The following is a 16,135-nucleotide window of genomic DNA, read 5'->3' on the forward strand; positions in this document are numbered from 1 at the left end:
TAGGTGGGGTTGTAGTGGCCCATCCCCTTATCACAATAGACCGGCCATGGCTTTACCGGGCCGACGGCGTTCACCTGTCAGAACAGGGGAACGCCATTTTCTTACAGGACCTGCAGCGGTCTCTGCGTGAGCTGGCGCAGCTAGAGGGGGGAGTCGGGGGGCCAAGATAGAGATCTGACCCCCGCTCCGTGGCAGGTTAGGGGCGGAAAACTGGGGTGGTTTAGCAACCGCTAAACCCGGCAGGAGGCTTTGCTGGAGGGACCGGGAGACACTGGACTCTCATGGCAGCAGCCATCTTGAATCCCGAGCGAAGTCTCGTGAGATGAGACTTTGCTCGGGAGTTCGGGCCTGTTTGGCCCGGCTGCTGATTGGTCCGGGCGGGGCCTGCTTGCCCTATATAAGGGCGAGCAGGCCCGGGGCTCTTCCTTTTCGCCCGGACAGCAAGCCACGAGCAGACACCCGCCCACCCTCCCTATTTTGCAGTGTGCTTAGGGGTCGCCATTAGGGGGCCGAATGGGAATTTTTTGCAGTTCTGCCTTTTAGCCGGGCTGTTTTTTCGCCCATTCCACACTGAGGAGATGGATGTGCGGTTAGGGGGTGCTTGCATTTATTAGGTTAATTGGCTTACCTTTGGTCATTTGGGTAGGCAGGTTAGGGGCGGAAAACTGGGGTGGTTTAGCAACCGCGCGTTCTCCCTTGGGCATCTTTGGGGATGATTGACAGGTTCCCCGCAAGCTCATGGAGGGAGTGCCTGCCTGAGCAGCTGGGGGGAACCTGTCTTTGGGTCCTGCACCTTTAATTCCCGGATTCGGGGTAGCCGGTGGGACCCCCCTCATGCAAAGCATGGCAGGGTCGCAGGTGATGGACTGGTCCCTCACCTGGACTTGCATCGAGATACGCCCATGAGTTGCCCAGGAAGTTTTTTGTCATAACGTCATTTCCGCCCCGGAAGTATTTGTTTGACCCTGCAGGTCCATTTCCGGGTCATAGTTGATTATGCTAATTTATGCAAATTTAATGAATAAATTATGCAAATTTATGTTAATAAAAATGACCCAGTTTAAATCCAGCTCTTGTGTCCGTGTCGTTACTCCGTCTCTCCAGCAAAACATATAGGCCAAAATGGGTAATCAACACCATTCCAAACTGTTGATTCTTTGCTATATACATACAGTATATGCACCTATATACCCAGACCAGTACACGAATGTATACACGTACCTGCCTGCACTCATAAATATGTATACACGTATACTTCCATAAATGGACAGGGTAATAATAGTTTCATTAAACTAAACCCCTTAATTACATACTCCATCTGAAATGTAAATGAATTCCCTCCATCTTATGATTCAGTTATACCTATGTAGGACAAACAAGACAAATATTGACTGATTAATCAGATGGGTTACAGCTGGTAATATAAATAAGCTGTAGGCCTTTGGCCCAAAGATAAAGAGGCCTAGTCAATAAAATGTCTGGATTAATTAGCGGCCCGCTCATCCTAGGGCTAAAATCTAGGGTCCTCCTAACTGCCCCTTGATTTTAATGTAATGGATTGATTATACCCTCCAATTTACCATTATTTAAATAATTCATAAATCAATGCATATATTATAACCAACTCAGGTTCTCAATTTATCCATATGCATACATGGATCAGGGTACAGTTCATAACTGGTAATAAACAGTAAAACTGTATGAAAAAGGAATAGAATTCCGATTGTAAATAAAAATTAAATCACACTAGATTAAGTCAAAGCTCGATGCTTCAATCAGTTGAATACATAAGCATCAACCAAGCCAGTAAATTGGTTACTAATATTATAATCGTAAGCCAAATAAGATGTAGACCTCTGCCCCTGTGAGGAGAGGCCCAATCCAATAGAATATTAAATAATGATGTGAACTGGATGGATTAAGTATTCCCACAATTATTTATTATTCTTAAATTAATTGAATAATAATCCATGAATTAAAATGCGTAATTGACAAATAAATTACACTCTTATATATAGGCAGGAATAAATCGGGAAGCGATCGGGAATAGTTCATGATTAGCAGTACATAAATTACTAAATTGATCTTTCCATTATAATTAAAAGACTAATCAATTAAATCCCATTGAATCAACTATAATTAATAGAATTAATATATATGAAAGAAAAATTCCATCATTACCATCCTTATTAAAGAGCTAATTAGCGAGAGGGCTGTAGGCCTGAAGGCCTCAGAGCCCTAAAGTGCTGACCAAAGGAGCCTAGCTTTTAACTAGAGGCTGGGCTGAAGGCCCTAAAAGGCCTCAGAGCCCCCAAAGGAAGGCTGGGGCCTGGGATAGCTAACTGTAGGGAGGGCTGCAGGCCATAGAAGGCCTCAGAGCCCTGATGGGCCAACTAACTAGTATTTTAATGTCCTAAACGTTTTTTTTTTTAATGTACTCTGTTATGCATGTCCCAAGTAATTATTTTAGCTGAGCAATTCTACAGGGTAAAACAAAGGAAAAGAAAAACAATCTGGTGTCTGATTTGCACAACTTTTCAGTACTGAAAATGATTTCACTTTCTATCAGTTTTTAAGTGTTGGAAATATAAAATTTTGGTCAACAGGTGTTTTGGAATGAAATTATTTTAATGATATAATATACAGTACTATGCAGAATTGTTAGTTATTGTACAAAAATGGTGTAACTTAATACTTTCAGAAATGGAAATGTTAAGAGTTTATTTTTATTAATTAATGAAATAGAAAGTAAATGAACAGAAAAGAAACTGCTTTCAAATTCTTACACTTGCACAAAGTCAGGGATTTTATAGGATTAGAGTCAGGTACATGAATAACCAGTTATACCAAGCAGGCACTAATGATCATCAATTTCATATGTAAGTTGAAACATAAACTGAAATGGAACAGTGTAGAATGCTTAAAACTGGATGAGGAACAGCCAAACTCATATGCTAAATAGATCTTCAATGAAAAGCAGGCAGGTTGCAATTGTTTTTCTTGCAGCCATAGCTATCTGTTGATGCCTGTGCCTGTTTTGTTTGATTGCTGTGCCAAATCAGACAATCATTGAGATGCAAATGACAGATTCAATAATTCCTTTGTAGAACTGTATCAGCAGTTCATACACCTTATGAAATTGTATAGATGGAAAATGATTTTTAAAGCATTTTGCTACTTTCATTCTGTTATGTCATGATGCCATATATTGAAAGTTTTTGTAGAACAGAAGATGAATACAAATCCTTGACTACATTCAATAGTTTATAGAAGGCTCTTCAAGCATAAATTCTTGTTGAACGCATACACATATGAAGTTATTAATCCCATTCATTTAACTGACAATCCTTCACTGATTATTTAATATAACCTCACTGATAAATTTCTACTAACATTTGATTTTACTAGAATTATGATTGACTTACAAATCTTGGACATTTTATTTTTCAATATATTATTTACACTATCCCATGAATCTACACCTCTGCCTGAGGAGAACAATGATGAAATCCCAATAAATTGAAATAATTTTGCTAGTCTGTCATTAATGGTGTTAATAACACATCCGCCTCTCCAATATGAATGTTCTGCCATGTTTGAGGGGGTAGGTTCCATTTACCTTCCCTATTGGTTCTCATCACACCATCACAATATGCAACACACTTGGAAATGACCCTCTGAGCATGCGGCAGAAGCTTTTGCACATGCATGTGTGTGTGTTGCAAGCAATGGTGACTGGAGGACTAGTTTGGGAGTGTGGACTGCTAGTCATTGCTTCTGGTTGGTGAGCAGTGGTAAATTTCCACTACCGGTTACCTAAAAAACTATCCAAACCAACAGCAACCTCCACTGCTTGAGCGACCATTTCTTTTACTACCAGCTTATTCAACTAACAGTGTTGGTTTACTGCAAAGATAAGAGGGTGCAAAGTCTTGTAAAGATTATATTCTAGACATTCAGGAGAGGCCCAGATGATTTGTATTAAAAATATTGATCTCATCAATATTTTTCCAAATAAAAAGTGGAAATTAGATTCCCGATGTGTCATCCCTATATAAAAAGGAAGAGCATTAATTCTAAAGTCTTCATCTTGTTACCAGTAGGTTTTTGAACTAAATAACATGTCCATAATTGTTAAAAACCTTTATTGTCTAATACCAGGATATATCTAACAATGCATACAATATCTAAAATCTAATTTATCCATCTGGATAAATGGCCTGTTACGATTACCACCTTTAGACTTTTTCCTGTTACGATCTCTTCTCTCAGGAGGAAGTCCAGAAATTGTTTTTTTAATTCATGATTTTTTAACAAAATATTTTCCCTATGTATTTTACAGATAAATTTTATCAATAGATTATAGGGATTTTGAAGACCAATTGACCATTTGTAAAAGTTAATGTTTCTGACTCTTTGTAGAAAGCAATGGCATATGGAAGGGAGGGAAGGAGAATAAATTAGCAATTAAGAAACAAAAGAGAAGAACCAAAGATTAAGGAAGGAAGATAGATATGCAAATCAACATTCTCTCATACAAACAACCCCAGAAGGCAGACTTACCAGTTCATTTAGGATGTTGGAACAGAATATCTCATATTTTCTTTATCGTTCAGAAGAATAATGGTACCTGCATGAAGGACAGTTCCTAAAAATGATTCTTCCCATCTGGGGATTTGAGTGATTTTCTCTGACAACAGATTAATTTCTCAATATGAGCTTGTGCGAAAATATTGGGACAAAATTGTCTTTGGGGCCAGGAGCATATATAATAATAATTTAACATTTTTAAAAATTCCTCTGGAAAACTCCTAATGGAAAGAACTAAGGTTTCAATTCAAACTCTATTTTTATTAATGTACTTCATTGAACATAATATACTTACAAATTTGTTGTAATTAATCACCCTGTAATTTTGGTTTACTACTTGTCTAAAAATCAAATTGAATTGGTCCTGTATTTATTAAATAGTGGTTCAGAGAGCACTTCTTGAACACATATACTTCAAACAGTTCAACTCTACCTTTCTAAAATCTAGGACATAAATAAATAATTTATAACATCCTGCAAATTTTATTCCCACTCATTTCCCCTAAAGACTATTCTAGGTTTTGCCAAAATAAAATTTGCTGGCCAGCCAAAGTCTTTAAAAATATCTCCGCAATAAATGAAACATTGTGGCAGTACGCTGCCAGTAGTTAACATCAATGAATGACTAAATATATATATTTAGACAACACCAACATGCCAGACCATTCCTGCATTTATATGCACATATAATAAACAAAATGGTAAGATTTTTCCCCCATACCACCAAAAAACAAACAAAACAAACAAAAAAAAACCCAGAAAAATAATACATGAATATTTTAAAGCATAAAACATATTAAACATATAATTATCAATACCCCTTCTCTATATTTAACACAGATAATTCAAAATATATATTTACATATATCAAATAGTAATGCTTAATTATTTTCCATCCTGCATCATTGATCAATCTATATTACATTGGATATTTAATGGAAGAGATTTATGTTACAGGCAGATTTTTTGAGGAATTACAATTGGTAAAAATAATTTCTCTGTTGATAAAATATAAATAGGAGTGAGAAACATGTGCTTAATTTACACATTGGCATGAAATGTATGAGAACATATCTATGTAAGGTTTACCAGAATAGTTGAAACCAATAAAGATTTTTGCACAAGGACTTAGGACAAATATTGGGAATTTGTTTCCAGAATGCCATTTTGAGTTCCTTATTCCTCATGCTATAAACTAGGGGGTTTAACAGTGGTGGTATCACACAATAAAATACAGATATAAATGGATATAATGCTGAAGAGGTGGTAGATGTTGGACTGAAATAAGCAAGGGTACCACCTACTGTAAACAGACAAATAACAGTGAGATGAGGTAAACAAGTAGAGAAAGCCTTTTGTTTTCCTTGAGAGGATGGGATTTTAAAAACTGCTCTAAAGATTTGCACATAAGAAAAAGCAATTAGAGCAAACTCAATGAATCCTAAACAAGAGCCAAAGATGAGAGTCCACAATTCGATGAAGTATGAGTCCAAGCAGGAGATTCGGAGTAATTGAGGAATGTCACAGAAGAATTGATTGATGATTCTGGAACAGAACTGCACCGTGAATAAATTTGCAGTGTATAATGTAGAGTAGAAAAGGCCAACCATCCATGCATTGGTTGCCATTTGGATGCAGGCTTTTTTGTTCATTGTCATCTCATAATGTAATGGATTGCAGATGGCTACATAACGATCATATGCCATGACACCAAGGAGGAAGAGATGAGATGTTATAAAGAAAACAAAGAAAAACACTTGACAGAGACACCCAGGGTAAGAAATGGTTTCAATGTTCATCAAAGAATTCAATATTGATTTAGGAATTGTGACAGAGATGGAGCCAAGATCTTGGAAGGATAAGTTGGCTAGAAAAATATACATGGGTGAGTGAAGTTGATGGCTGGAAATAATGACAGTAATAATAGTGAGATTTTCAGTGAGTGCCACCAAATAAATTACTAAAAAAGTGATGATATGAAGTATTCTTAGTCCCTCAATGTCAGGGAATCCACGCAGAAGGAATTCACCAACTCTTGATTGATTTTCCATACTTCTGTCTTTGCTTTGCAGTCTGTGAAAATAACTCAAAAATCAGACTTCTTTTTGATGCACCAAGATTTAAGACAGGCTGGTATATTATGAGTACCAATTTTTCCAACCTGGCAGCAATAGAGAGATGAGAGCAGTTTTTATGCATGGAATGTCTGTAACTGTCCCTTGGAGGTTCATTTCTCAGTTAATCAGTACTGAATGAAATTATGTATTTGAAAATGGAGTTCAAACTTTACATTGGCTTTATTCTAAACAACAGTTATTATAATAACTTTAAAATTGTATTAATTGGGTCACAAGAGATTTTCTTTTGTTCATCCCCTTTTAAAAATGCTTTACTGAAACCCATTTTATCCAGGCATCTCGCTTGGGGTCTTTCTCACATTTTGGGCATGCGGGCAGCCAGCCTGGCCTATGTAACCCATTAAAAAGTCCTAACAGATCGTGGATCCCATTCGTACCTAGTGGGGCCCATTATTGCTTATATTTCATCAAAGATAAAATAGTGAAAACTAGATAAAATGGTGAAAAGTAGATTTGTTCGAGGGGGACAGGAACAGATTGAGCCTATGGGGAGTTGCAGTAGGTATAGGGAAGTAACCTCCAGAAAGAAACTAACTTTTTTTTATAAACCAAGGTTTTCAAATAAACTTTTTGGTATCATCAATGAAATTTTGGCAGATCTTTAAAACATGAAATACATGTTAATGTATTTGTGTATATTTTTATTAAAAATTGACCGACTCATTCCATTTTCTATGGCAACATTTCAAAAACATGCTTATTGGGAAATTCATTATATTGTACACATTCAGGGTTGGCCCAGATATTTGTATTACAAATGTGATCTCAGGTAATCATCAATATTTTGCCATACAAAAATTGGCAATTAGATTCCTACACCAAATATTTATTTGTTTACTTGTTGGTTTGTTTTGATTTCTATGCCACCCTTCTCTGTAGACAGCCCCATAAATAACCTGGTCCTTAGCTATGTAGAGCTTTATATGGCATATCCAACACTTTAAATTGTGTCTAGAGGCCAGTTGGCAACCAATGCAGCTCGCAGAATGAAGATGAAATATTTGCATGCCTTTGAAGGCTCAAAACAGCTCATGCAGCTACATTTTGCACCAACTGTAGTCTCCGAACATTCTTTAAAGGTATTCCCATATAGAGGGCATTGCAATAGTTGAACCTCAAGGTAATGAGGGCATGAGCGACCATGAGAAGAGACTCCCTGTCCAAATAGGGTGCACTAGGTGAACCTGTGCAAATGCCTCCCATGGCCCAGCTGAAAGACAATGTTCCAAGTACAGCTGTGAATCAAGGAGGATGCCCAAAGTGCAAACCCTCTCTGAGGGGGTGGCAAACATTTCCCCAGGATAAAGGATGGGAGGCAAAACCCACAGCCACTCCATCTTGTTGGAGTGGCTTGTTGATCCTGAGGCTGTTAACACCCATCCATATCCCCATAGCCTCCAGACACTGGCATATCACCTCCACTGCTTCACTGAATTGACACAGGATGGAAATGTACAGCTGAGTATCATCAGTGTACTCACCCTGTGTTGATCTCACCTAGCGGGTTCATGTAGATATTAAATGGCAGGGGGGAAGAGGACTGACCCCTCAGGCGCCCCACAAATGAGGTATCTAGGAGCTGACCTCTGACCCCCTGCCAACACACTGACTGTAACTTACTGGAGATGTTGGAGGAAATGGGCGACAACACATCATTTCATTCATGAACTTGAATAATCCTGGTCATTGAGAAAAGCAGAAACCTTGACTCAAGCCTTTCATTGAAGAAAACATGCTAGGGACAATAAACAGATTAAGGATAATAGGTTGAAACTAATTATATTTGCTTAACAGGATTAGGACCAGGGGAAGTCGGTACTTAAAATTGATCACAAGTCTTTGCATGGAAAATAAGACCAATCAAATAACAAAAGCACACAAACCTAGAAAATACAAAATGCTGTAAATAGTATAAAAATGCTTGTACGCAGCAAACTAATTGGTCAACTGACCCAGAACCACAAACTGTTGTTACCCATCAGACTTTCTTTTTTGAGCTGCTAGTTTCATTCTTCATTTCTGGTGGTGTGACCATTCCTCCTAACTGGGGATTTGAGCCGATTTCCTCTGACAACAGTTATGTGGAAAAAAATTGTATATTTGATTCAGATTCTTTTATGAGATAATATTACATTTATGATATGGTCTTCCCTATACCTTTTCCTCCCTATCTATACTTTGTGAAATTTGTTTTATTTTTCTAACAAGCTAACAGCTGTTCTAATTCTAAATTATCTGCTATTTTTGACTATGTCAAAAAATGAAAGAAAACTTAAAACAATTTTATTGAAAATATTAATTTTCATAAAATAGCAGAATTACAGCATACCAAAGATTTTTTGTGCAGGACAAACAAAAACCTTTTTGACTAAAGTACAGAGGTATCTTTCTTTATCCACACAAAATCATGTAATTGGTTTCTTGTGACTTGTTAAACATGCATGTTTGGTTTTATTGGAAAGAATATGAACATGTATTTTTTTTACTGAGAATACAATGGACATAGCAAATGCTCTATTCCAACAGCAAGAAGAAATGAATCTAAACATGAACATCACCTCATCAACCCTGTCTGCTCTTTAGAAGGCCAGATCCTGAAGATGAAATTCAAATACTTTGGCCACCTAATGAGAAGGAAGAATTCACTGAAGAAGAGCCTAATGCTGGGAAAGATTGTAAGCAAAAGAAGAAAGGGATGACAGAGAATGAGGTGGCTGGGTGGAGTCACTGAAGCAGTAGGATTGAGTTTAGTGGATAGAGGATAGTAGAGAACAGGAAAACCTGTAGGAATGTGGTACATGGGGTTACAATGGGTCAGACATAATTTTCCAACCACCACCACCACCAATAATAATAACAACAACAACAGGTTTTTAAAAGGCTTCTCTATGAAGCCTAACTCCATGGTGCTTCCTATTAGTTTTCATAGAAACATAGAAACATAGAAGATTGACAGCAGAAAAAGACCTCACGGTCCATCTAGTCTGCCCTTATACTATTTCCTGTATTTTATCTTAGGATGGATATTTGTTTATCCCAGGCATGTTTAAATTCAGTTACTGTGGATTTACCAACCACATCTGCTGGAAGTTTTTTCCAAGGATTTACTATTTTTTCAGTAAAATAATATTTTCTCAAGTTGCTTCTGATCTTTTCCCCAAATAACCTCAGATTGTGCCCCCTTGTTCTTGTGTTCATTTTCCTATTAAAAACACTTCCCTCCTGAATCCTATTTAACCCTTTAATATATTTAAATGTTTTGATCATGTCCCCTTCTTCCCCTTCTGTCCTCCAGACTATAGAGATTAAGTTCATTAAGTCTAATGTTTACAACTCAAGAATTCAAATTTTTGAACATATACCTGGTGGGGGAGGAAGGAAGGGAGGGAGGGAGTGTCTCTACTTCATGGAAATTTGACTTTTGTGGGCGGTCTTGGAATGTATCCCCTGTGAAAGTCAAGGGACCACTGTATAATGTTCATCCCTTTAAAAAGCAAGTGCCATACTGTGTGCACTAATCAAACCAATGGCAAAAGGTAGGGGCAGTCAGGCACAACACAGGTTATGTAAAGAATAAATTCAGGTTTAATCAAAATGGACTCAAATGTCTATACACCAATACAGAGAGTATGAGGAATAAGCAGGGTGAATTAGAAATTAAAATAAATGAGGGAATATGTGATATTTTTTCCATTAAGGAAATTTGGATGAAACTCACAAATGGAACATAGAGCTAGAGAGATTTAAATTATTTAAAAGAAATAAAAGAGACGGTGGAGTTGGACTATATATAAGAAATAACTATATAACTATATCTCTATAGAAATAGAGAACAACAATAATGAAAATTATCCTGAATGCATTTGAGTCAATATTAAGGGGGGGAGGGGATGACATTGCCATAGGTCTACACTATAGGCCATCCAACCAAACAGAGAAAGCAGATGAACATTTTGCTAGTCAGCTAAGATATGTAGGAAGCACATCACAATAGTAATGGGGGATTTTAACTACTCCAACCGAGGAACAAACTCTGCATGCAGTGGATGATCCAACAGGTTCCTAACAAACCTAACAAACAACATTGTTACCCAAAAAGTAGAGAAGGGAACAAGGGGAGCAGCCATATTAGACTTATTTTTCACCAACAGAGATGAGATAGAAGGTGTTGAAGCTACAGGAATCTTGGGGCAAGTGATTGCAATATTGGAATTCACATGATGCAAAAACAAGGAATAGAACAAAGTCAAATTAAACTCTTGGACTTTAAGAGAGTTAATTTCAATAAACTTAGAGAGAGCTTGGAAAAGATTCCATGGATGAGAATCCTCAAGGGGAAAACAACTCAAGAAGCTTGGGAAATTCTGAAAACTGAGAAAAGTTATAAAAGCCCAGTGTAACACAACACCAATGAAAAAGAAATATAATAGCTCTCAAAAAATCCCAGCACCACTGCATAAAGAACTCTTTGATAAATTGAAAGACAAAAAGGTCAAATATAAAAAGAGGAGGAAATAACAGAATACCAGCAAATAGCCTGAGCCTGTAAATAGCAATAGCATACCTCTTCATAGTGATTTTACAACCAGATTGCCCAACAACCTGGATCCTCGTTTTACGCACCTTGAAAGGATGAAAGGCTGAGTCAACCTTGAGCCAATGGTGAGATTTGAACTGCTGAACTAGCCTGCAATGCTGCACTCTAACCACTATGCCAACCCAGCTTGTAAAGATGAAATGAGGAAAGCTAAGGCTCACGATGAATAAAGGCTTGTGACAAAAGTAAAAAGTAACAAAAAGAAAGCTTCTTCCAACATGTTGAAAACAAGAAAAAATCAAAGAAGCAATTGGTGCATTGCATGAAGAAAATTGCAAGAAGGTGACAAATATCAGGGAGAAAGAAGAGCTATTTAATTCATTTTTTGCATCTGTCTTTACACAAATAGAAGAAAAAACAGTTCAACCTATCAAACCTATCAAAAACAACACCACAAAAAAAAAAACAGATTAAGAACACAAGTTAAAATAGGGAAGAAAATGATAAGTGGACACATGTCTACCCTAGAGGAGTTGCCATTGCCAGGACCAGATGGATTATACTCAATATCTTCATAAATGACTTGGATGAGGGGAACAATTGGGAATGTCATTAACTTAGCAGATGACACCTAGCTGGCCGGAATAGCAAACTCTCCAGAAGCTAAGCTCAAGATACAAAGGCATCTTGACAGACTTGAACATTGGGCTCTATCCAGAGGTGGGCTACTGCCCGGACAAGAGGGAATGCAGTGAGGTAACAAAAATGGAGCTCCACCCCAGAGCACCCAATTTGCACTAAAAGATGTTGAACGAAAATCCAGGGTGTCCTCCATAAGCCACACTCGGAGTATAGTAGGAAAGATTTTGGTAGCTCTTCACTGGCGCTATCTAACAAAATGAAATAAAATGGTGAAAAAAGTAAGGTTCCACATTTAGGTAAGAAAAAAAATATCTATCTGTCTGTCTGTCCATCTATCCATCTATCCATCTATCCATCTATCCATCTATCCATCTATCCATCTATCCATCTATCCATCTATCCATCATCTATCCATCTATCCATCTATCCATCTATCCATCTATCCATCTATCCATCTATCCATCTATCCATCTATCCATCTATCCATCTATCCATCTATCCATCTATCCATCTATCCATCTATCCATCTATCCATCTATCCATCTATCCATCTATCCATCTATCCATCTATCCATCTATCCATCTATCCATCTATCCATCTATCCATCTATCCATCTATCCATCTATCCATCTATCCATCTATCCATCATCTATCCATCTATCCATCTATCCATCATCTATCCATCTATCCATCTATCCATCTATCCATCTATCCATCTATCCATCTATCCATCTATCCATCTATCCATCTATCCATCTATCCATCTATCCATCTATCCATCTACCCATCTACCCATCTACCCATCTACCCATCTACCCATCTACCCATCTACCCATCTACCCATCCATCCATCCATCCATCCATCCATCCATCCATCCATCCATCCATCCATCCATCCATCCATCCATCCATCTATCTATCTATCTATCTATCTATCTATCTATCTATCTATCTATCTATCTATCTATCAATTCCTGACAGATTCTGGGTGGCACAGATGCACAGTTATAGTATATATGGTACCTTGCTCAACAATGGTAACTGTGAGAGGGATCTTGGAGTCCTAGTGGACAACTATTTAAATAGGAGCCAGCACTGTGTAGCAGCTGCCAAAAAAAAGCCAACACATTTCTAGGCTGCATTAACAGAGGGATAGAATCAATATCACATGAATTGTTAATACAACTTTATAATGCCTTGGTAAGGCCACTCATGGAATACTGCATTCAGTTTTGGTCACCATGATGTAAAAAGGATGTTGAGACTCTAGAAATAGTGCAGAGAAGAGTAACAAAGAAGGGACTGGAGGCTACAACAAATGAAGAATGGTTGCAGGAACTAGGTATGTTTAGTTTAATGAACAGAAGGACTAGGGGAGACATGATAGCAGTGGTTGCCACAAAGAGGAAGTCAATCTATTCTCCAAATCACCTGAGGGTAGAACAAGAAATAATGGGTGGAAATTAAATAAGGAGAGAAGTGACTTAGAGCTAAGTAAAAATTTTCTGACAGTTAGAAAAATTAACCAGTGGAACAGTTTGCCTCCAGAAGTTGTAAATCTGGCAATGCTATAAGTTTTAAAGAAAATATTGGATAACCATTTGTCTGAAGTATTTATTTATTTATTTATTTATTTATTAGATTTGTATGCCGCCCCTCTCCGGAGACTCGGAGTGGCTCACAACAAAAAACTCAGTACAAATCCAATTGTTAAAAAGCAATTAAGTAATGGAGGGAATTGCAATGTCGATGATCCCTACTTTCTTTTTCTCCACAATCAGGATGTCTGGCGTGTTATGCTTCAGAATTCGGTCAGTTTGAAGTCGGAACTCCCACAGTAATTTTGTTTGCTCATTTTTGACCACTTGTTTGGGCTTATACTCCCGCCAGTTCTTTGTCACTGGTAGATGGTAGTTCTGGCAAAAGTTCCGGTGGATTATCTGTGCCACAGCATAGTGTCTATGCTTGTAGTCAGTCTGTGTGATCCTTTTGCAGCAGTTGAGTATGTGATCAATTGTTTCCTCTGTTTCTTTACAGAGTGCACTTTGGATCATCGGCTGATTTTTTGATTTTGGCTTTGACAGCATTCATTCTAACGGCCAGTTCTTAGTCCTTCTGTCTCTTTCTTGAGTGTTCCATTTGTAAGTCATGACCAGGTCTTTTCTTTATCCACTTTCCCTTCAATCTTCTCCAAGAACTGGCCATGCAATGCTTTCTTCTGCCAGCTGTTGATACGACATTGAGTTACAGTTTTCTGTACTGGTCCTTAGTTTGCTTCACCTTGAGAATCTTCCTACTGTTGACCACTATCAATGTTGTGGGCTTTGGCACTTAGGTCATTTGATATGAGTATTCCAAGGTCTTTTATGGAGTGAGGTTTCTGTAAGGTCTTATTTGTTTAATTTGTATTTAGTGTTCTGATTATTTTTGCCAGTATGTAGGACAGAGCATTTTTGGTTGAGTTTTGGAGTTGCCAGATGTTTGACCATTCTGACACAAATTCAAGGTCTTTTTGGAGAGTAGCTGTGTTATTGGTGGTGTTGAAAAGTTTTACATCATCGGCGAAGAGAAAGCAGTTGGTTGTAATGTGATAGCAAACCTCATTTATATAGAATGTGAAGAGTGTTGGTCCTAGTACACTTCCTTCGAGTATGCCGCTGTTAACAGGAATAGGATTAGATATGCCACTCCCTATTTTGACAAATATGCTTTAGGATTTCAATTTTAGAGCTAGTTTGTCATGAAATAATTTGTGTGCAACCATATACATCATTGTGTTATTGAGAATCCAAATCAAAAGATCGGGGTGTTTTTTTTTTCTATAGAACCAATCATCTAAGTTAATATGATCTTAAGAGATTCAGAAAAACCTCCAATCTCCAGTGGCTGTTCTGTACTGCCTATGGAGACTGACTTATTAACAATTTTGGGGAAAATCACAATTTGGTAGAAGAAGTCACCTAATTAATGCTGATAATAAAATCTCACTGGCAGAGGTGTAAAGAGAATACCATGGAAAAACAAATTTAAAAAATATTTATTTATTTATTTTTGTCAAGTATGTGTTGATATAACAATATTTATATCTTAAATCTGCATGAATGAAGATGGTATTTTTTTTTCTTGAATAAGTTATTTCTATTTTTCATCCCTTTGTTATTAATCATAGGCTTTCTTTCTCTTTATGAACAACTGCATTTCCAGGTAAATAAGTAAGCACATTATAATGTCAGGCATTATTCATTTCATCATTATTATTCAGGCAATGTTATTTAAGAGTAGAAAATAAACAGCAGTAAAATGTAGTAATATATGATGTTCTACCATTAAGTATGAAAAAAAATCAGTAATTTGGATAAAGGTATTTGTCTGAATTTAAAGAAAGTAATTTAAGTTGTTAAACAGAACTTACCTCTTACAATCCCTTTGCTCATATAAATCTTGATTCAAAGTGATTTCAAACATATTACACATTATTAATTTGGTCAAAGAAATACTTTTATTTTATAAGCAATTTTAAAACGACTGATTTCTTTATCATAAGGTAAGGATGAGAAATGCAGGATGTCAAATATTTCTTTGAGGAATAGCAACATCCTTAAATCAATTCAAAAGTCATTTACATGAAAATATAAAATTACGGGGTTTTAAATCTATTTTTAGAAAGAATCAAACAAAATACTGTCCAAAAACATTCTCTGGACAAGTTGATAGTAATCCCCACATGACAAGAAAGAATTATACTAGAAATGATAGTATAATATACTTTATATTTGAAAACTGGAATTGGCCCAGCAATTTCTATTTCTTCCTCTTTTTTTTAAATGACACATCAGGATTCAAATAAAAATTGTTAGTAATTAATGTTTCAAAGATAATGCCTGATTGAACAATTTTCTTTCCCAAGATTTTAAATTTCAGTTTCACTCATTGTGATAGGAAGGGCTGATACTTATGAAAAATGTAGTTTCCTAAATACCTGTTAAAAATGAACAAAGCTGTCATTTGCATCTGATTTTAAGGCAAAATATAGTAATAACCTGATTACAGTTAAATAACACTGATACAACTGATTTGTAAAAGTGAATAATTGACTGAGGAGACTATTTAAATTGTTAACATGTTAATTAATGATTTGTTAGTTACTTTTAAAAATCTCTCTAAATTATCCTGAAAGGAAAATCTTTAATAGTTGTCCATTTTCTTCTAGGGAGGTCATGATAAAAA

The 16,135-nt window shown here is 36.7% G+C and overlaps 1 protein-coding gene across 1 annotated transcript; it reads right to left on the reverse strand.

Annotated features, from left to right (window-relative positions):
• Positions 1-5,675: 5,675 nt before the first annotated feature.
• LOC139155405 (olfactory receptor 14A16-like) lies at positions 5,676-6,641 on the reverse strand. The gene has a single exon (XM_070730535.1). It carries the CDS (start codon positions 6,639-6,641, stop codon positions 5,676-5,678), a length of 966 nt encoding a protein of 321 aa, XP_070586636.1.
• Positions 6,642-16,135: the final 9,494 nt, after the last annotated feature.

This window comes from Erythrolamprus reginae, unplaced genomic scaffold (assembly GCF_031021105.1).
Source record: "Erythrolamprus reginae isolate rEryReg1 unplaced genomic scaffold, rEryReg1.hap1 H_18, whole genome shotgun sequence".
Taxonomy (NCBI): Eukaryota; Metazoa; Chordata; class Lepidosauria; order Squamata; family Dipsadidae; genus Erythrolamprus; species Erythrolamprus reginae.